This window comes from Fragaria vesca, linkage group LG2 (genome assembly GCF_000184155.1).
Source record: "Fragaria vesca subsp. vesca linkage group LG2, FraVesHawaii_1.0, whole genome shotgun sequence".
In the NCBI taxonomy this organism is placed as follows: domain Eukaryota; kingdom Viridiplantae; phylum Streptophyta; class Magnoliopsida; order Rosales; family Rosaceae; genus Fragaria; species Fragaria vesca.
Window position 1 is genome coordinate 31,733,300 of NC_020492.1, and position 22,267 is coordinate 31,755,566.

The 22,267-nt window shown below is 39.5% G+C and overlaps 3 protein-coding genes, 1 non-coding gene and 1 pseudogene across 4 annotated transcripts; 1 reads left to right on the top strand and 4 right to left on the bottom strand.

Moving 5' to 3' along the window:
- Positions 1 to 189: 189 nt before the first annotated feature.
- On the bottom strand, positions 190 to 807 carry LOC101298096. The gene has a single exon (XM_004293132.1). It carries the CDS (start codon positions 805 to 807, stop codon positions 190 to 192), a length of 618 nt encoding a protein of 205 aa, XP_004293180.1.
- A 2,599-nt stretch (positions 808 to 3,406) lies between these two features.
- LOC101299156 lies at positions 3,407 to 4,496 on the bottom strand. Its single transcript, XR_184102.1, has 2 exons — positions 3,939 to 4,496; positions 3,407 to 3,727 (listed from the first exon to the last, which is right to left on the bottom strand). It is a non-coding gene; the product is annotated as an uncharacterized LOC101299156 (transcript).
- A 5,207-nt stretch (positions 4,497 to 9,703) lies between these two features.
- On the bottom strand, positions 9,704 to 13,705 carry LOC101298394. The gene is made up of 7 exons (XM_004293133.1): positions 13,423 to 13,705; positions 12,815 to 12,943; positions 12,460 to 12,702; positions 12,182 to 12,311; positions 10,413 to 12,048; positions 10,189 to 10,282; positions 9,704 to 10,065 (listed from the first exon to the last, which is right to left on the bottom strand). Exons 1-7 carry the CDS (start codon positions 13,703 to 13,705, stop codon positions 9,704 to 9,706), a joined length of 2,877 nt encoding a protein of 958 aa, XP_004293181.1.
- Positions 13,706 to 17,750: 4,045 nt separating this feature from the next.
- LOC101298684 (glutathione S-transferase T3-like) lies at positions 17,751 to 19,040 on the top strand. Its single transcript, XM_004293134.1, has 2 exons — positions 17,751 to 18,239; positions 18,585 to 19,040. Exons 1-2 carry the CDS (start codon positions 17,751 to 17,753, stop codon positions 19,038 to 19,040), a joined length of 945 nt encoding a protein of 314 aa, XP_004293182.1.
- A 588-nt stretch (positions 19,041 to 19,628) lies between these two features.
- Positions 19,629 to 20,914, bottom strand: LOC101298973 (annotated as a pseudogene).
- Positions 20,915 to 22,267: the final 1,353 nt, after the last annotated feature.

The window sequence follows — 22,267 nt, forward strand, 5'->3', positions numbered from 1 at the left end:
AAATTTTATATTATGTATTTTGAATGTGAATAATAATTTTATATATTAATAAAATTATGATTAAATAAACAAAATGACATATTGAAATTAAATATTTATTTCATGACTTAAAATGACATGCCAAGCCTAAAAAAAATAAAATACAATTATTTAAAAATAACACAAACATAACATAATACAAACCGCAATCTAGATATCCATATTGTCTTGCACTTCCCATAAATGCTCGATAAGATCTTCTTGAAGGTTTAAGTGATCGTACTGATTTCTAATTTCATTGTACCGCTCCATGAAACCTTCAAAAGTATGAGCATCTCTACCAACTTCCTCAAAATCTTGCCCAGTAGGTCCATCCCAAACTTCTGCTATCCTTGGCCTCATATTGTTCTCCTCTTCTTCGTCAGACTCTAAATCCTCATCGGTATCTTCAGGGCATTTGTCCTCAACTATCATGTTGTGTAAGATAATACAAGCCAACATGATATATCGGAGATCCTCTTTATCCCACCCCCGAGCAGCTCCTCTAACAATACCGAAGCGTGCTTGTAAAATACCAAAACACATCTCCACATCTTTCCTGTATCCCTCTTGAGCCTTGGCAAATGTAATTTCCTTGGGCCGTGTGAGGTTTGGAATGGTCTTCACGAAAGTCGCCCACCTTGGATATATTCCATCGGCGAGATAGTAACCCAATTTATGAACTCTATTGTTCACTTGGAATTGGATATTTGGTGCTCGACCGGCAGTAAGCTCGTCAAACAATGGGGACTTTGCTAGGACGTTGAGGTCGTTGCATGCCCCGGGCATTCCAAAAAAGGCGTGTCATATCCAAGTGTCGTAAGATGCGACCGCTTCAAGAATTATAGTAGGGATTTTCTTTCTCCCACTATATTCACCAGCCCAAGCAGTTCGACAATTCTTCCATTGCCAGTGCATGCAGTCGATGCTCCCAATCATCCCTGGAAAACCTCATCTTTCACCTTTAGCAAGAAGTCTTTTAAGATCGGCCAGAGTAGGAGCTCAAAGGTACTCTGCTGAGTAAAGAGCAACGATTCCTCTTGTAAATCGTTAGAGGCACTCGATAGAGGTGGACTTTGTCATTCGATAATACTCCGCACATTGATCTGCCGCAGCACCGTACGCAAGCATCCGCAAAGAAGACGTCATCTTCTGCTCAGGAAGTAGACCGACTTTCTTCAGAGCATCTGACTTTTGGATAAAATATTGATCGTAGTTGCAAAGGCCATCACATATTCGGTTGAACACCTTATGACTCATCCTATATCGAACTCGAAATTCCTCGTCACTGAAAATAGGACGTTCAACAAAATAGTCTTGAGCATACCTTTACCTCTGTCCCCCCTTTCTCGAGGTTGGTTTGGACGTCGACCGGGAAGAGAACCGCGATGCGGAGGTTGGTTTTGAGCTTTCTGATGAGCCATTGCTGCAATAACCGTGGCGCTTGTCGCCAAGTCATCTTCATCATCTTCTTCTTATGACTTGCGGATCATTTCCCACAAATTATCCATTGCGGTCAAAGAAAGAGATGAATTGTGAGATGGTAGAGATATGAAAAATGTTTTCTATGGAACTAAGAAATTTTTGTTGGGTGAGATGTAAATTAAATGGTGATATATATAGAGTTTTTTTTTTTTTAAGTGGGTAACTTAGCCGTTGGGTTTTTTATAAAAAAAAAAAATTCAAATTAAACCGTTGGAACACAACGGTAACATATTGATGTATAATTGAATACCGTTGATCTTCTTCTTTAATTATAACCAACGGTTCAGATCAACTGACCGTTGGATTTGAAATGGAAACCGACGCCCGAGCTGACACGTGGCCCAGGCGAAAAAAAGGAGCCGCTAGCCGACAAAAAAGCGCATGGGTCTTCTGACGAAACCAGGGCCACATGGCGACAAAAACGCAGGTGGTCTTCTGTGATTCGTCCGTAGGGTGTACGCGCTTCACTACTCGAGTTAGTTGTAGGGGGTCCAGCTGCTGAACTTGGCTGACGTCAGCCACGTGGGAGGAGTGTGTTGAGGTGGAAGGGAAGGCCTGGGTCATGAAAAATGAATGCCTGGGTCAGACCCATGACCTAGGGGAAGGCCCAATGGTCGTTTGGGTGTTTTTTTTTTTACGGGTGGACTTTAGTTTTTCATGGCTGGGTCATGAGGCTGACGTGGATGAAAGCCTGGGTCTTTAAAAGGGCATGGGGTGGACTTGCTCTTAGCCTAGCTCGTATGCTTTGAGAAATAATGATAGTCAACTATGGTTCGTCATAGCTCCCGTGTTTGTAAGGCACGTCATTCGAAATGATTGTAATGGTTAATGATTCAGTGAAAACTATTTTTCTAAAAAAAAAAAAATCTTACCTTAACACCATGCTTTCAAAATGATATCGTCATTTTGTTGTCCTTTTTTTAATTTAATAAAGATACAAGCTATGTTGTATCGACACTTCATACCAGTGGAGTGTCGGAGTGTCCGACACGTATCCGACACACCATATGGCGTGTCGAAAAATGTTGACTTTTTGGACACACGTGCACCCTGACACTTTGACCGACACATCATGTCACCTTTCGACACGTCACGTCATCAATTGTTATTTTAAAAAAATAAAAATAAAAATAATACCCAAAATCTAAACTATAGCAACACCAAAAAATTCAGTTTTTTCTCTCCTTTCTGTTGCTTCTCTTTGGCCATTGATAAATGTGTGCATTAGTGAGAGCGAGGACTGGAGAAGAAGAAGAGGTGAAAATTTTGGAAAGAATTAAATTAAACATAGAGAAAAGGGATTCTGGCTGGTGGGGATTTATGTTTTTGGAGTCTTATATATGTTTGAGGAAAGTTAATGATATTTCTGGGTTTTGGAAATTTTTAATGGGGAAGAATTAGGAGAATAAGAGATGTGAAGTATCATATGTAGCTAGTTTACGCCATTAGTTGGACAGAGGACTGGAGCAACTGGAACGCCAAGGAAGAGAGTGAAGGATTTTGGTGCTTTGAGTTTATACTGTGTTTATTAAAAGACAAAATTAGGATCTTTTGGCTAATAAATTAATGATATTTCATATTTTTAGTAATTCTTTTATGTATTAAAAATATATAGATATATTAATTATTTGTAATGTCCAAGCCGTGTCGAATCTTATGTTTTTGAAAATTTCCGTGTTGCACCGTGTCAGTGTCAGTGCCAGTGCAACAAGGGATACAGGTCTCGTTACACATTGTCTAAATGGAGCAACTTCCAACGAAAACTCTAATACAACCAACATAACATCATAAGTCAAGTAAAGTCGTCAAGTAATTAGTGATCGAGCTGATCCTATTAGCTTTTTCATACAAGTAAATAGACAAAATGATGTTCTTCGCTTTCATATCTTTAAATTGATTCGTTACAACATAAGGGTTCTGTAAATCCATAATATTATTCGCAAACACATCTCGGTTTCTATATATATATAGAGAGACAGGGACGGAACCAGGAATTGAAATTGGGTTGGGCTAATTTTCACGCAGCACACTTACAAAATATAGAACTGTTACATTAGCTAATTGGCGCTAGATTCTTCAAGCAAATTGGAAAATGGCATATATGCATGAAAACATTCATAAGTAATCTAAGTATCTAACAATAAACAATACCCACTAGGATTCCTCCGTTAACGAATGTACTTGATTCTGCTCTCACCTCTACTACTTCCACAACCCCTTGTTCCTGTGAAACAAATAATAATAAAGCTTAATTAATAAACAAAAACAGTAGCGAAGATCATAGCTTTTCTAGTGCTCCACTTCATGTCCAGCATAACACAAACAAAATTCACAAAAATTGTTCCTAAGATCATTCCAATGTTCATCTAATTAGCAACCACATGCAGATCATAAACATTAATAAATCAAAAACACGAAAAAGGAACCACCTTTACCTTTGAATTCTCATTTCCACCCCTTTGCTCTGGCTTTGCTGCCTTGAATTCCCATCCATCATCATCCTCCTCATCAAAATCCCCATTCCCTTCTTCCTCATTCAACTTTGCCCCACTCGAATTCGAGCTCCCATTTATATCTACACCCTCAAATTTCAAATCAACACCATTCCCATTACTCCTCCCAATCAAACCACCACCCGAACCCGAATTCGGACCCGACCCGTTCTGAACATACAAATTGGATATCAAATCATCAATCCCACCCTTCTTCACATTCAAATTCGACTCCTTTCTCCCAAATCCCTCATTCTCAGTCAACCCGGTCAAATCCTGACTCGCCTGCTTGTCTCTCTCCTCCTCCTCTTCCCCAAACAACGACAACGGCAAAGCTCCCTTGATTGATCAATTAGGGTAACAAATAAGAAGCAAGCCAGAGATGCAATTAAATCCAAGTTTGGGATTGATTACCTGCGATCGACGGAGGAGGACTGGAGGAGATGAGCAGGGATTGACTGATGAGCAAGGGAATTAGGGAAGCAATATGCTTTGTCCATCTGTACATAAGGGTATAATTTTTTTTTATTGGGCTGGGCTGGGCTGTGATATATATATATACCTAGGGGTTTTCGGCCTAATTTTCGGTTGGGCTGTAGCTCATACAGCCCTTGCTGTGCTTCCGTCCTTGGAGAGAGACGAACCTAGAGAAACTAAAATGGTATAGCTAGCTAAGATGAAAACACAAAGTAATATGAAGACAAGTTATTGGTACGGTGGAGGTGATGATGAGGGTGGTGGTGGTGACGTATTGGTAGGCGTATGGAAGAGGTGGTCATGGAGAAGGAGGAGGTGGAAACTTGTAGACATATGGTGGAGGGGGTAATGGAGAAGGAGATAATGAAGGAGGAGGAGGAGGTGGTGACTTGTTGACATATGGTGGAGGCGGTGATGGTGATGGTGGGGTGGAGACTTGTAAACATAGGCAGGTGGAGGTAGAGGATAAGGAGGGGGTGAGGAAGGGGTGGGTGGAGGCGGTGAAGGTGATGGGGGTGGAGGAGACTTGTAAACATATGGTGGCGGTGGCGAAGGAGATGGAGGTTGAGGTGTGAGTGAGGGTGACGGGGGAGATTCGTGATGATAGTTCGGATAATGTATCACATTATACTTTGTCAGGAGATGGTGATGAGGTGGTTTGAAAGAGTAGTGAGGAGGGTGGTCAGCATATTTTGGTGGTGGTGGTGATTGGTATCCGGGAGGAGGATATTGAGTGGCATGGTGAGGTAGCGACGGCGAAGACTAAGTGGAAGGATTATTGGCAAGAACAGTGGTACTGGCGAATAAGCACAATGCCAAACGATAAAAGATGGTAGTGAGCCAAGAAGGCCTCGGCTGTCCCAAGGCTCCCATTTCCGCTCGATCTTCTCACGACTGGTTTGTAGGAGGTGTGATTTATAAGGATGAAGGGTATCCTATTTTAGGCAATTTCTGTACTCGTTTTAGGACGTGACATGTTCATTGTTTCAAGATATATAACACATGCTGGAATGGAGCTTCAAGTTCTTTTTGATCATCCAATTGATGAAATTTGTAGAATTTGAAAATGCCAATAAAAAAAGTATGCTATGTATTTCTTTCAATTAGTGAGTTTTGTATTTTAAATCTTTTTATTTTATGCATGGAGGTGAGTCAAAGGGCAATCTGCATGGTAGGTAATAAGTTCCGTGTTACACTAAAAATTAAATCTTATAGCTAGCTAGGGTTTCTTCCAAACACATAAACATGCAGCTAATTTTTCAAGCTTTTTTTATTTTTATTTTTTATGCTAATTTGTCAAGTTATAACATGCATGTCGCATACATTGAAGCATACAATGAAGCCAACAATTATTCACAATAATTCCTAGCTCCGAACTAAAACCGTTGCGGGCTTGTAGCCGTTACAAGTTATTCTACAAAGAATAATTAATGGTTCTTGTAGAGTTAATTTGAGCTAATTAACTTGGTACTGCGAACCATTTCAAATCTCTGGTTGTATTAAACATTCGTATTAGCTCTTGCTCTAATTACTATATATAAGTAGCTTCTCATTTGATTAAATAAAAAATAAACTAGGTTAATTAATTTCCACTTTCCAATACCGAAAACAGTGGCGTAGCCAAAAATCCTTTATAAGAGGGTCAAAATATAAATACCTTATATTTAGCATGAAAATTATTCTAAAATTAGGTTGTGAGATTTATAGTAAATTGCAAATAGTGTATGATCGATATACTATATAACTTAATCCCAAAATGTTTATGATGCATGGTAAAAACTGAAACTAACGCCTAATTGGACTAACCATGTAAACTACGAAGTAAATCTTATTACAAGACATTATGGGAAATTAAATCCGTGGTTACGGGCAATCGGTAGTCTTCCATTAACAAAAAAGAAATAATACTAATTAAGGCTGAGCATAAGAAGAAGAAAATAAAAAGAAAATATAATATGATGTAAGGCCAACAAATATATATAGTATTCTTTTGAGTTGAGAATTTAGAAAAAATGCAGGTAAATTGGTTTGGCTTCTATTTTTCGATGTTGTCATGGGGTCAATTATATGTGTAATGATATATACTACAAGTATTGAAAAGTAAGAAAATTTCAACAAATCAGCAACATGTAACAAGTTGAGAAGGGTCAGTTGAACCTCCTGGCCTTATGCTGGCTACGTCCCTGACCGAAAACATACAAGGCATCGATCGATCGATCTTGGCTTCGATCACGACGGATCCTGGGAGTACGCACATGTAACGTTTACCTTCATATGAGTGTAGCTAGTGTTTTTGTATCCAGCTGCTGCTGGACTTCTGTAATTGAATTACACATGCTAGCTTATGTATTAATCTATCACAAAACGTCCATGTATATATTTCCATGTATTAAGAATATATATGTTTATATACCCACCTACACTTCAATTATCAAATATCGATATGACTTGTATGAATGGTCAAAAATAGACTATTCTTGGAACCTCCTAGAAGAACTAGGAGAGCTACTCGACCGGCGTCATCAACTCCACGTACGATCAATGAGGCCATCAACCGCCCAACTCTGAGGGTCGACTAAACTATAGTGAGCTAGCGAAAATTGTTTTTCCAGATACATGTTATCGATCCATTAATTAATGTTTGTTTTTAGTTGATAACTTCCAATATATATGGCCTCTACCTAGGTAAAACATATTTGTTATGAATTGTAGAGAATCGGAGGATGCAATACTGTTCATTTGTACTTTATCAATAATTAATCAAGCATTAGAAACCCAGGGATCATATGTAACAATCAAGCATGAAACAAGTACACGAGTACACAAAAAGATTCATTTGCTTCGCTTTCATTTATTTAAATAAGTAATTCACCGAGTGCATGTTGTACAGCAGATATGTTGTTTTATGTAACTGTAACCGTAAATAGGCTTAGTAGTGGTGAGGAGGTGGAGGGGACTTGTAGTAGTGTAGGGGAGGAGAGTGAGTATGGGGAGGAGGAGACTTGTAGATATAAGGAGGAGGAGGTGAAGGAGATGGTGGAGGGGGAGACTTGTAGACATGTGGAGGTGGTTCTGACCGGGAATGTGGAGGTGGGGACTTGTAGTGATATGGAGGTGGAGGTGGAGGTGAGGGTGAGGGTGGTGGTGGTGACTTTTAAATGTAGGGTGGAGGAGGTGATGAGGAAGGAGGAGGCGAGGACTTGTAGTCGTATGGAGGTGGTGGTGACTTGTAAGGAGGTGGAGGCGAGGGTGGCAGGGGAGACTTGTTGTGATACGGAGGGTGTATCACATGCTTGGGCGGTGGCAGAGGTTGTGATGACTTGTAAAGAGGTGGAGGTGAGGGGGAGGGGGAGGGTGAGGGCGAGGGTGAGGGCAAGGGTGAGGGCAAGGGTGAGGGTGAGGGTGGTGGGGGAGACTTGTAGTGATATGGAGTATGTATCACATGCTTGGGCGGTGGCGGAGGTGGTGATGACTTGTAAGGAGGTGGAGGGTATGTAGCCGGCATATTTTGGTGCTGGTGGTGAAAGGTATATGGGAAGAGGAGGGAAATGAATGAAAGGATTAGTAGCAAGAACACTAAAGAAATTAAAGAGCTAAAACCGAAAGAAAAAGAGAAAGAGAAAGAGCCAGAGAAATCGGAGCTCAATGTTCCAAAATTGCCAAAGATTTGGCAAGAAAGCGGAGACCTTAGTGTGAAATTTTCAAGGCTCGGGTTTGGAGCTCTATTCATGGCCTTGTTGTTAATGACATGTATGTTCAGGGCAATGTTGTTAATGTGGTTTTGCTTACCCAACTCTTTTCAATTGATGAAAACCACAAAACCCCATAACTTTAAGTTTATGTTAGGATCAATTTTAGTTTACCCTCCTGATATTTGGGGTTAACATCATTTCAGTCCCTATACTCTTAATTTTGAAAATTTACACCCTAAAGTTTGCAATTTTCATAAATCAAGCCCAATTGTTAAAATTTCGTCCAATTTGGACGTTAATGCTAGAATGAAATCTTAGAAAATAGGTCCTAAAAGGCAATTTATGTTGACACGCTAATAAGAAAAGTATCTCACATCCTTCAATGTCATAGGGTAATCAAGATTAGGTCTCAATGCAAATGTCTCCCATTCCCGAAATTTTGAAGTGGCTCATGAATCCCATCTTCAACATCATAAAATCGCTAGCTTCATGTGTTGTAAAGAGCTCTAAGTTGGAAGTTAGATAACAAAGGCTTCATACAAACATTCTTGAACAATAAGAAACTCCCCTAATACTGTAGCTGTAAATCCATTATCTCCATCATCTTGATAGTTGTCTTTCTTTTTGTCATGTTTCCACTTTCGACACATCCGCTTCATGTGGTCCTTATCACCACAATAATGACACTTGCAACTAAACCCTGACCTGAATTTAGTGGCAGTCAGGATTGTTATATGGAAAAGAAGGGAGGGGGCAAGATATAAAGTATAGGAAAAATAAATGTAATTTATCGGGTCTGCAGTCAATGTGAACTACTAAATAATAACAAAAGACGAATTGTTTGTTGCATGTTAACCTCAGCATCAATATTAATTTTCACCCCAAAGATTCAGAGGGTGCCAATTAAAACTATTAAATTGTTTAATACTATAACGAGCTTTACCTGGACGACATGAAATACCATAACTTTTTAAACATGTATCATGTCGGTAACTACTAGCAGCATGTATTTGCGCCCCAAAATAAGCTTGGCTAGGTAGAGCATCCAGACCAATGAAACCACCATCATGCTTCATGATGTTCCTGCCTTTCAAATAAACCATCTCTACTCCAAATCTCTTGAGCATAAGGACATTGTACAAAGAGATGCAGATTATCTTCCATAAGAGGTGATCACAAAAAATTTCAGCCCATGTCACCAATGCCTGTACTCAAGCTATATTAGCCAAAATTCTTCATACATGGAGACACTACTCTACGGTCTTTACCAGGCACCTTTACTACTCTCCATATAATTTTCCATACCACTTATTCCTAAGGGGGTTTTCAAGTTGTGGTGGATTGCCTAAAAATAGTAGCGTAATCAGAAAAAAAAATTTGGTAAATGAATGAATATATAGAAGAACCCAGGCTAAAAACAAGCCAAGTAACAACAAGAACAGAAGCTATAAAGCTAAAGCTAACAAAGAAACACCCTCAACAGAGAGGAAAAACAAACCTAGGAGAAAAACAACACCCCCCAGAAAAAACACAGAAAAGCTAAGAAGCTAGTCTCCATTCATGAAAAATGTAAGCGTTAGAAGGAGTATGAGGGATCTTCCAAGACAATAAGCAGAGGCGAATGGACTCCACAATTCCTTTGAACACAACAGCGGGAGGAAGGCTCTCATTACGAAACCTGCGGTTATTTCTCTCGCGCCAAATTGCATAAACCACAGCTTGTAAAGCTAACTTTAAGATCACAACAGGTAAACTATTACCTTTCCAGTTTGTAGCCACCCAAAAGATGAAATCAGACCAAGGGAGGAGAGGCTTACTCACATCACACTTGGACAACACATGAGTCCATATACCAAAAGAATAAGCACAATCAAAGAACAGATGGTTGTGAGTCTCAGCAACTGCATGATAAAAAACACAGTATGAGGCAGCAAGAGGCAAAAATATTATAACACGATCCATAATTGATAACCTTCCTCTGATAGCAAGCCATAAGATGAAACTCCATCTAGGAACACACTTACCAAACCAAACTAGGCGATACCAAGGAACAATAAACCTAGAAGGACGAAGAGTATTCCAAGCAGAAGAAGTTGAATAAAACCCATTAGGAGTAAGCTAGAGTCCATCGAACAACATCACTAACTTCTGAATTAGGAATGATATGCGTCAAAAACACTCGGATCTCCAATAACTCATGGGATAGGGAAGGAAATCTCCAAAGATTATTACAGATCACATCACTCACCATGGCAGACTTAGAGAGACCAGATTCACCAATAATATTAGAAGACCATCTAAGAGTAAGAGGGCCAAGAGGATGCCAATTATCAAACCATAATGAAGTAGCACGACCGTCACCAATGATATTGACAAAGAAAGAACAACAAAGCTCCCTAATTTTAAGCAATTTTCTCCAATTCCAAGAGCAAATAGAAGGAAGAGGAGCATTCCAGAACGAATTACCTTTTAGTAAATAAACCTTTACCCAATCAGTCCAAAAGTTGGAGGAACTAGAGACAAGGTTCCAAATGTGGCTGATCATTAAAGCTTTATTCCAGCAATGCAAGTCTTTAATGCCAAGCCCTCCTTCACATTTAGGGAGACAAATTTCAGACCAAGCAACTTTAGTAGCAGCCCTACCCGAGCAATTACCTGCCCATAAGAAACAACGAAGTCTTTTTTCGATATCCTTGAGAACTTTTTTAGGAAGGATCAAATGAGAAGCCCAATACACTTGGATGCTAGATAAAACAGATTGAATGAGCTGCAGTCTGCCAGCAAAGGAGAGCACCTTATTCTCCCAACTTTTTATACGAGTCTCAATTCGATCAAGCAAAGGGGAACAATCTTGCATTCTCAATTTAGAAGTGATTAGAGGAATACCTAAATAACGAACTGGGCACGTTCCTAAAGAGAAGTTTGTAACTTGAAGAACAGAGTCACTTGAGTTCCCATCAACACCAGCAAGAAAAATTTTACTCTCAGAAACATTCGCTTTAAGGCTAGATAAAGACTCAAAATTAGAGAAAGCATCATGGAGAGTGCGAACAGAATTTTCATCACCATTACAAAACATGAGCAAGTCATCAGCAAAGCATAAGTGAGATAAATTTAACTGATCACACCGCCAATGGTACCGGAAACAAGGAGAGCAATTTATTCTTCTTTGGATACAAAGAGAGAGGACTTCCATAGCAATCACAAAAAGGTAGGGAGACAAGGGATCGCCTTGCCTTAAACCACGCCTTCTAGCAAAGAAACCTGCCAACTCACCATTAACACACACTGAAAATTTAGCGGAAGAGATGCAGCTCTTGATCCAACCAATCAAAGTGGAGGGGATATTAAAGGCTTGAAGGGTCGCAATAATGAAATCCCATTCCACTGTGTCATTAGCTTTCATCATGTCCACCATAAAAGTGCATCTGGGCTGACCATCAGCTTTATGGTAATCACAAATGATCTCTTGGGCAAGGAGGATATTGTCCCCAATTCTACGCCCAGGGATGAAAGTAGATTGGGAAGGACCGACAATAAGATGAAGAGTGCCCTTGAGCCTATTTGCCAATAACTTAGCAATAATTTTATAAAAAGTGTTGCAGCAGGATATAGGTCTGAAATCACTCATAGTAGTGGGATTAGCTACTTTAGGAACGAGAGTGATTATGGTGGAATTTAGCTCCATAAGAAGGGAGCCATAAGAGAAAAATTCCTTAACAGCAGCAGCAACAACATTATCTCCAATAACTAGCCAAGCTTTTTGGAAGAAGCAACCATTGAACCCATCTGGTCCTGGAGACTTATTAGGATTCATAGAAAAGAAAACAGCCCTAATATCATCATGAGTGAACTCGTTGCACAGAGATTTTGCAAGATCAGGACTAATAGGGTTGAACCCAACAAATGCAGATTATCCAGAGAGAACCTTGATTGATGGAAGCTTTGACCAAGAAGATTTTGAAAGAAACTTATTCCGCTTCATCTTTAATCTCAACATCAGAGGAAGCAATAGACCCATCACTACGATTAATAGTGGCAATACGATTCCTGTTTCTATGCTTGGTCATGGTCTTGAAGAAAAAAGTAGAATTCTTGTCCCCTTTCTTGAGCCATTGCACTCGAGACTTTTTCTTCAACAACTTTTCTTCAATAGCAAGAGCATCAGTATATATAAGATCTAAAGAGATTCTTTTCTTGGTTTCGCAAGGACCCATCAAAAGGATCAGCATCAAGCAAACGCTAGCAGTTGTTTAAAGCAGCTTTGGAGTTAGAAATAGAAGTGGAAATATTGCCAACAACATTACAGTTGAGGAGCTTGAATTGATTCTTTACAAGTTTAAGCTTCCGCCAGACTTGAAATTGTTTAGAACCCCAAACATTAGTAGCCCACACAGCAGAGACAATTGGAATGAAATCTTCCCTGTCAGCTAAGAAGTTGAAGAACTTAAAAGGAGCTTTGCGGATTCTGAAGGGAAGACCGACCTTAACCACCATAGCTGCATGATCAGAAATGCCAGGAGGTAAAAAACTCAGTACTACAATTAGGAAAGGAGATCATCCAGTAGTGATTAACTAAAGCACAGTCCAACTTTCTAGAAATAATTAAGACTACCAACATCCTGCTGTTACTCCAAGAGTAGTAGATACCAGAGTAATTAAGATCATCAAGCTTAGAGTTGTGAAGACAAGAATTAAATTCATCCATAGCATTGGTGAAACGGCTATTGCCACCTATAGTTTCCTCACATCTTCTAGTAACATTAAAGTCACCAATGACTAACCAAGGATAACCATTAGAGACACCAGCATAATTCACAATGCTCTCCCAAAGCTCCCTCCTAGTAGAATCAGCATTCGAACCATAGACAAAGGAAGCAAAACAATCGACTTGAAGGTCTAAAAGTCTAAGCTTGCAGTGAGCAACTTGACTAGAACAATCCAGATTGACAAGAGAAATTTTGGCGGGGTTCCAAAAAATCCATATTCTCCCATTATTATGACTGCAATAATTATTGGAAAAACTCCAACTAGGAAAGATAGACCTTGATAAGAGTTCAGCATTTACCTCCCTAACTCGCGTTTCAACTAAACAGATAAGATCAAGGTGATGAGAAGAAACAAAATTCAACACTTCCAGATGCTTTGAAGGATCATTGAGACCAAAAACAATCCAGCAGCCAAAATTAATCATTTGAGTGTAAAAGCAATGGAAAAGGCCTAGGCATTAACAACTTTGCCCCCATAAGAGTTTTTACCTCTTTTCTTTTTTTTCGAAGACTTGGACCAAACTGCTAGAGGTAAAGCATCAATGTTTTGCCCCTTGACACGAGCAGCAAGGCGAGTAACATCAGGAGTGGCAGTCTTAGGAGGGGCAAGCACAAAATCCTCATCCACTTCCGCTAAGGCAGAGAAAGCATTACTAGAAGCAACTGGGGCGTCTAGCTGCCCACTACAATCAACAACTGGGCGGATGCTAGAACTAGATTTAATACTAGAAATAACATGATCCTCCACCATTGCAGCTACCACATCTACCATAGGTTCACAACTGGTCTCACCCGAAGAAGGGATAATGGTTGTAAACAAAGATAGCGGGTGAAGTAACAAGAGGGACTGGAACTGGATGCACAACAACTGATTTTTCCCTAGCATATTGAACACCAGCCATTTTGTTCTTACCAGGACTTTCATGAAGCGGTTGCTTAGCCGGTGTAGGCCCAGGCATTGTCTTGGGACATAAGGGCTCAGAGTGACCAAACACATTACAACGGGAGCACCGTTTCGGACGCCATTGATACTCTACCTTAATCACAGCCACATTGAGGGGAGTCTCATTATCAATCACTTCATCCATCCGCAGATCAAAAGACTCAATCAACTCATGAGAAGCATTAATTTGAATACATACACGAGCATAAGAAATACGTTTTTCTGAGCTTGTCAGAGAATCGACATATAAGGGTTTGCCAACAGCGCTAGCAATATAGCTCAAACCATCATCACTCCAATACTCTTAAGGAATATTATATAACTTCACCCAAATAGGAATTTTCGAAAGGGTATCCTTGTTCAAAGTGTAATACCCTAGATTTTCATATCAATTTTCCTTGTATTATTCCCATAATTAATGAAGGATTATTTATGAAAATTCCTTGGTTTATGCGAAGTTGAAGTTTCGGGAGTTTAATTTAAGATGCTTTGACTTTTAAGAGGCCAAAAGTTGACTTTATTTTCCGTGAGTTATCTTCAAAAAGTTCCATCATGAAAGTTGTAGAGCTTGTCGATACGAGTTCGTAGACACATGGCACGTGTAAATCGGAAATTGTGAGAGAAAGTTATGGTCAGAGGAAGTTAGGTTCCGGGTGTGGAAAGTGTTTAAGTAGGAAAATGTGTGTGGGTTTTTTTTTGGAAACCCTAACACTAATCAGCTCTCTCTCTTCTCACTCTCCTCACTCACTTCACTCTCTTTTCTCTCTTCTCTCCTTTCCCTCTCTTCCTTTCCCGAGTTCTCTCGAGGACCAAACTTCCACCGGAGCTAGCTCCGCCGTCCGGCCGCCATTTGGACCGCCACCGGTCCCGTTCGGCTCCCACAAGCGTCCTCTCCAAGGCTGGGCAGCTGCTACTCAGTGTAGCACACTGGAATCAAAGCTTTGTTACCGGAAAGAGGGCTACTGTGCCACGGTCGAAGCTGACGTATACGGCGGTGACGAGGGGCAATCATAGGTGAGTTTTGATCCTCTCTCCTCCTCCTGGTAGTGTCTAGACATAGATTGAAGCAAGTTTTTGAGGTTTTGAGGCCGGATTTGCAGGTGTTGCGGTTTGATTCGGGTTACTGTTTTCGGGGCAGTTTCCAGCCGGTTCCGGCCAAAATTGGTTGAAGCCTCAAGTATGAAAGTTGTTCCCCTTGCTTCAAGCTTCAACATTGCTGTTGTGAGTTTCTCCTAAATCGGAAGTTTGGGGTGGCGCGTGGGTCCCACTCGGCTCCTGTGGTGGCGCGTTCGGCTGAGTGGCGGCCTTAGTTTCCTATGGTTAGCTAGTCCTTGCTGCTGTGAGCTTGTTGAGTGGTAGTATGGCTAGATTTTAAGCAAGGTTGGCATGCTAGGACTTAAGTTTATTGGTGTTGGCTTGGTTAGGTTAGAGTTTAGGTTTGAAGAGTTGAGGCAGCTCTATTGTGTCGTTGAGTTCAACGACTTTGGGAAGTTGTCCTCCCTTGAGCTAAGGGTTAGTTTAAGGGTATTGTGTTATCCTTTACTACTTTGGTTTCTAAAGTTTTTAATTGTGTGATTTTAGGTGATTTATGATTTTGTGATTGGCTTGCCTTCGTTAGATTGGGGGTTTCGCAGCAGGATATCTAAGTGAGTAAATCTCACAAAGATTCACTTTCGAACCTAATATTATTATGGTCATATGATGATAATGATGATGATGTTGGATTTAAAAATATGTTTTTAATTATTTTAAAAATATATGAGCTTGATCGTCAACGGCTCATAGGTAAGATAAAACAAGTTTTCTTTAAATGCTATTTTGAGATTCATGTGATCATAATTTTCTTGATTATTCATAGATTATTCTTTTGGAATATCTTTAATTTGTTCATGTAAATATATCCATATGGAAGGATATAATTTATGATGTGATATTGTGTTGTTGAGGATAACGTTGTGATATTATGATTGTTGGATAAATAGCCAAACCGGGTTCCAAGCCCTTAATTGGGTGATTGGTTGCGGTTAAGATGCTATTTATCATTTTTGTGTTTGATATTAGACAGTCAAACCGGGTTCCAAGCCTTTGGCCGAGTGATTGGTTGCGGTTAGGAATAGAGCTATAGTCTGTCTGTCAGTCTAGGTCATGGGAGATACTGTATGGTATCTGGGACCCATGGGTACACGTAGTGTTGTTGTAGGTCATGAGGGGTATTTTATTAAATATTTGGAACTCATTGGTACATTTCTTGGGTAATGTGTTGAATGTGTGGTTTTTAATTATTGATTCAAATCTCTCTTGTGGAATATTAGATGTGATAAATGTTGTGTTATTTTTGAGTTTACTCATACGAGCTTTTTAGCTTACCGGATTTGTTGTTTACAACCCAGTACACCAATTCTTGGTGTAAGGGTTAGACCTGCAGGTGAGGATCAGCAGGATTGAGATGGAGGCTTAGTGGCAGGGTTTTTTGTTGGGTTTTGGTTGTTCATTGTATATTTTTTTATACATTGGGATAGATAATATTAAACTCATGTGAGCGTTTCATTTTCTTGACTCTTAAGTTTATGTAAACAAGGAAATGTAATATTTAACTCAATTTGGAGTTGTGTGTAAATTTACATTCCGCATCGAGTTTATTTTCCTTGAAATTTGTTGAAACAGGTTTTGGGATTATATTATTTTAAGTTATATCATGCCAAAATTTTTGAAAATTTCCTTTCAAAAATTAGGGCGTGACACAAAGATAGCTTAGAATGCCACTTTCGAAGGATAATCATTTTGTTGGAGATATGCCAAGGCCCTGCTTCAATAACCTCATCACAGGAGTGTGAGTCCTTGAATTTAAAGAAAAAGAAACCCTCTTCATTAGAAAGAACATCCACAAGCCCCCAATTAGACCAAAGTCTTCGAGCAAGATTATTCACAACAGAGAAGGGGAGTTTTCTATCGATGAAATAACCTACTACACAATTCTCTCAATTTTTTGCTCCCTTAACAGCAATTTCTATCGGGGGAGCAACAATAAGCCTATGCCCAACTCGTTTAGAAGGGTAGTACTTTAATTGGAGAGGCCCAGATTGAAGAGGCCTAGAAGAAGAGTCAAAAGACTTTACTACCCCGGAGTAAGATTTGGAACCATGTACAGCCTTGACTAGATTAGTTACATTAGTATAAGAGCAAGTCCAACAGGTTCTGTAAAACCTTTGTTTTTCCCTATTTTAGAGAATATTAGAGTGTTTTTGTGTCCAACAGTTTCCCTATCCCTTTCTTTAAAATAAGGATAGAGACGAGAGAGAACGATCTGTTCCCTAAATTTACAGATTCTCCAAATCGTTTGCGGATAGACAAAGCCATAAATATTTCGCATGCCTTCACTGTCTCCAAGACTACAACAACTCAAACCTTTCAACTTCGCTATGAATAAAACCCGCGAAAGAAGACGAGAAACACCCGCCAAACCAGACGGACTGCATCAGAGGTGAGACGATTCCTCCTCCTCTGTATTTCTATTCCTTCTCTATTTCATTTTGGGTTCTTGATTATGCTAGTATTCTGATTTTGGGTTCTTGATTATGCTTTGAATGATTTACCCATGCTGGTTTGCCTTTATCTGAATTGCTATGATAACACATGCGAATTTGATAGCTATAGTAGAGCTTTTTGTAAGATTTGAGGCTTCACAATATGATCATTCAAGCTTGAAGAATGTGTACTCATATGTCCCCATTGTTTCATATATACGGGTTGGCACTTATACTATGCTAAATAAGATTCCAGACTTGCTGGAACAAAATATTATGTATGTTTAGCATCTTCATCATGCTGCAATCATCAAATCGTATGTCTAAATTTACCAAATACACTTTTGCAGATGGATTTGACACCATTGAATTTCACTAACCTCCTCAATAGTAGCAAATCAGCCCTTGATGATCTCAATGAACCATTGCATGCATACGATTTTCCATTGAGCCAGTGTCATCTCAATGATTCTCCTTATGAAGAGATATGTAGAACTGAATTTTGTGCTACTGAAGAGCAGCAGTCACCTTGTGAACCTAGCAGCAAGAAAGCTGCTGCACCACGACAAGCTAACTTCTCAATTGAGGAAGACAAACTTCTTGTATCTGCATGGCTCAATATCAGCTTGGACCCTGTCAAAGGAACTGGCCAAAAGAGACAACAATTCTGGAAAAGAATTACAAAATACTTTGAAGACAACAAGACGTGGACTGGTGAACGGTCGACAAAATCACTCATTAATCGTTGGTCAACAATCAGCAGCAGTGTGAGCAAGTTTTGTGGACATTATTCTTCAATTGAACACTTGAGGAGAAGTGGTTACACAGAACAAGATAAGGTACACTTTAGCATATTTATTTCAGTTTATTTCAACCATTTCACTATTGTCAATGATTACACACTATTGTCAATGAATAAACTTGATGCTTATCAATGAACTCATACTAACAAGAGAAATAAACTTGATGCTTATCAATGAATACACACTATTGTCCTCCTGTAGTTTAGTTGCATATTAATTGGACTTGCATACATATATTTACATATATGTGTGTGTATCTTGGAACTACATAGATGAAGAAAATAATTCAGTTGAATATTATTTTGCATGTTGAATCCTATGTTGCATGTATACATATACTTCTGTTGTTGCAAACATGTTTATCTAAGTTCTCTTTGTCAGATAGTGGAGGCAAAAGAGACTTACAAGAAAGAAGAACGTCATGCATTTGTACTTGATCATTGTTGGGTTGTTTTGAGGTTCCAGCAAAAATGGATGGATGAACATCAAAATCAAGAATCTAAGAGACAACAACAGAAGGTTCGTTCTAGTAAGAATCATGATTCAATCAACTTAGAAGATGATTTGGAAGCTCCTGAACCTGCAAGCTTGAAGAGGCCAATTGGGAGAAAGGCTGCAAAAGAAGCAAACAAGAAAGCAAAGTCCAACGATGAAGGTAGCGCAAATGAGAAGGAATCTAAAATCCGTTCTGAGTTGGAAGAGTTCAGAGCAAAGCGATTAGAAAGTGATCGCATAAAGGCTGAACAATTTAAGTTGCTACTTGATACTCAGAAAAAGGAAGTTGCTCTTAAGAGAAGGAACTTGAGCTTCAGGCTCGGAGTGAGGAGATTGGAATAATGTCTATGGATACTAGTAAGATGCTTCCTCATCAAGTGGAATATTTTATAGGTCTTCAGAAGGAAATCTTGGCAAAAAGAGCTGCTAATGGAAATGAATAGTTTCCTTTGTTAGTTCTTATTTTCAGTATTACTAGATGTGTATGATTTTGTTTCTATGAGACATCTATTTTGGTTAGCATTTTCTTTCTAGTATTGCTGTTATCAGACATTATGTTGTACTTTTCAGTTTTATGAGACATCTTTTGTTTGCTTTGCAGTTATGAAAAATCTTTTGTTTTATGTGACAACATTAAGGGTTGCTTTGCATGTTTAATTCTTCTATGTTCCTACAATTCTCAACAGTGTAATGATGTTTTGAATGTTCAGATTGTGTGCAAGTAAACCCAGCTGATGTTATGAACCAGACTAAATAGGCAAAGGAAAACATTTATACGAATGTTTAGAATCATCTAAATGCAGGACGAATATGGCAAAATTACTTGATAACAATGGGAAACTAGAGAACAATGTTCAACAAAAAGGTCTGAAGAAGAAAGAAATTTCTAGTAGCAAAAGGTACTATCCCGTGAAACGACCAGAGCTCATACTACTGTCCTCCATGTATTTTCCACAAGTGCTCGACAAGATCTTCTTGGAGCTGAGTATGCATTTGTTTATCTCTAACCCGATGACGATTTGCAATGAACTCCATTAGTGTTGGTGTACGCTCATGTGAAATTGATATGCGAGGAATGTCTGTAACATGATCATATTCGTTTTCAATCTCACGTATCTTTGTTGGTCTACGATTACGCTCATGTTCATCACGCTCGTCTTCAACAATCATATTGTGCATTATTATGCATGCCGTCATAATATACTTTAGCATCTCTTTGTCCCAAAGTCTTGCTGGGTTTCGAACAATCGCAAAACGGGCTTGAAGCACTCCGAACGCGCGCTCCACATCTTTCCTGGCCCCTTCTTGCTCTTTAGCAAAATGCCGATGCTTATTTCCTTGCGGTGCTGGAATAGTCTTCACTAATGTTGCCCATGATGGATATATACCATCAGCAAGATAATATCCCATGTCATATGATCTACCATTGACTTTATAGCTAATAGAAGGAGCACGCCCTTCATACAATTCACTAAATACAAAAGATCGCTCTAACACATTGATGTCATTAAGAGACCCAGGTAATCCAAAGAAAGCATGCCATATCCAAAGATCATATGAAGCTACAGCTTCTAAAATAATAGTAGGTTCGTGAATGTGGCCAGTAAACATACCATGCCAAGCAGTTGGGCAATTTTTCCACGTCCAATGCATGCAGTCAATGCTTCCCAACATCCCAGGAAAGCCACGCTCTTTACCTTTTGCAAGTAATCTCTCGAGGTCATTAGAATTTGGCGATCTTAAATATTCATCACCAAACACCTCAACAACTGCCGTGACGAACCTTTTGAGACTTTCTATAGCGGTGCTCTTGCCGATTTGCACATATTCATCTACATATGGAACACCAAACGCAAGCATTCGAAAAGCAGCTGTTACCTTTTGAAGCGATGACAAACCAAGACGGCCGGCAGCATTCCTCCTTTGAACAAAATAAGTGTCATGTGAAACAACGGCATCATGAATGCGAGAGAAAAGAGTTTGCTTCATTCTAAACCTTCTTCGAAAGAGACGAGCCCCATATTTTGGAGGATTGGCAAAGTAGTCACGTAAAGTCTTTCGTGACCCTCAACTGAATCACGTTCAACAATAGCGTGACCTTTAATGGAACCACGATGACCTCTTCTTGAACTCTTGTTGGCAAGACGTTCTTCTTCTTCTATTTGAGCAAGTAACGATTCTTCATATTCTTCGTCAACATCATCGTCGTCATTCATGTATGTATCAACTAAATAGCGACTTGTTAACGAACGACGAGCCATAAGTGACTAGTTTCAAAATGAGAAAGAAAATGAGGAAGCGATGGAAATAGAAATATGAGAATGAGATACAAATTGTGATGTACAACTTGTTCTTATATATAGAAGAAGAAGATGTCAACTAGCCGTTACTAGCCAGTTGAATGAGGAGGATTACAATGAGTCAATGATACAATTTACCGAGTACTTAGTAGTTGGTATAACATGATTACAAGATATTATACCAAGGACTTAGTTAATCTCTTCTCCTTTGCCAGTTGACCAGAAGGTCAAATCAATGCAAACTCTCCTCAACTTCAGAATCATCTGGACACATTTCATCCGGCATTTCTCATCACATCGTGAAATAAGTCATTGTTGAAATAGGCAACACTCTGCTCCAAATTAGAGGCCATATGGCACAGAACCAGCATCACAACTAGAACACCCATCTTCTTCTTTTCTTGATTGACTAGAACACCCCATCTTCTTCATCTTCAATCTTGGTTTAATCTGGGAGTGAACTCTGAAGTCCATGTCGTCCAGGTCTTGAAGTCAGAGAAGGGAAAGAACACAATACTTTATTATTATTGTTATAATACTCAAGTTGAATATTTTATTAGTGTAATAAATGCATAAATCCTTAAAATAGGAAATCTGTTGAATTTAAAGCAAAAAATTTATACAGATTTTAGCTTTTAATTTCTTATTTTACAGAAATTTTAAAAAACTTGCTCTAAGAAATAGTTTCATTATCAACCAAACTAATAGGACGCAACCGTTACTTGGTCTGTGTGCCCCCTACAATGCAATCCAGCATTACACTTTTCAAAAGGAGAAGGGATACCAACCTGCAACACGTCATTCACTTCTCGAGGCAAGGCTAAAGTGGCCTCGAAATCCACACCGTTTTCGGCACCACCAACAGAGGCAACACTGTCAGCCGTTGCATTGGCCACACCCATCTCAGGATGAAGCAAAATCCCAGAAAGAAGTTTCCCGTCAACTAACCGGGACCCATATTCAACCCACTGGGGAAGAGGGGTGGAATCTCTGACTATTAACATGACACTATCGGGAGGGGTCGGAGAACAATATTTAGACAGGGGAGAGGAATCGATAGGTGGTTTGGAGGACTGAAGGAAGGCTAAGGTTTTGGGCGAAGGTGGAGGAAGAAGGGATTGGGAAGATTTTGGACTTTGGGTCCTCATCCGAGACGATAACGATTGGATGGGGCTGCTAGGAGTTGGAAGAGGCAGAAAATCCAATGAAGAACCCATGAAAGATCAGGAAGAAAAAACATAGAGGGATGAAGGAGGGTGGGAGGGAGGG

Bases quoted from the DNA above. Each gene is read 5' to 3' on its own strand.
- LOC101298096 (XM_004293132.1), bottom strand. From the start codon at position 807: ATGCCCGGGGCATGCAACGACCTCAACGTCCTAGCAAAGTCCCCATTG.
- LOC101298394 (XM_004293133.1), bottom strand. From the start codon at position 13,705: ATGGTAGATGTGGTAGCTGCAATGGTGGAGGATCATGTTATTTCTAGT. The intron at 12,049-12,181 runs GTCTATTGCTTC...CAACCCTATTAG, and splicing joins ACTATTAATCGTAGTGATGG to TCCTGATCTTGCAAAATCTC. The intron at 10,066-10,188 runs GTAAGTGTGTTC...TTTATCATGCAG, and splicing joins GTATCGCCTAGTTTGGTTTG to TTGCTGAGACTCACAACCAT.
- LOC101298684 (XM_004293134.1), top strand. From the start codon at position 17,751: ATGGATTTGACACCATTGAATTTCACTAACCTCCTCAATAGTAGCAAA. The intron at 18,240-18,584 runs GTACACTTTAGC...TCTCTTTGTCAG, and splicing joins GTTACACAGAACAAGATAAG to ATAGTGGAGGCAAAAGAGAC.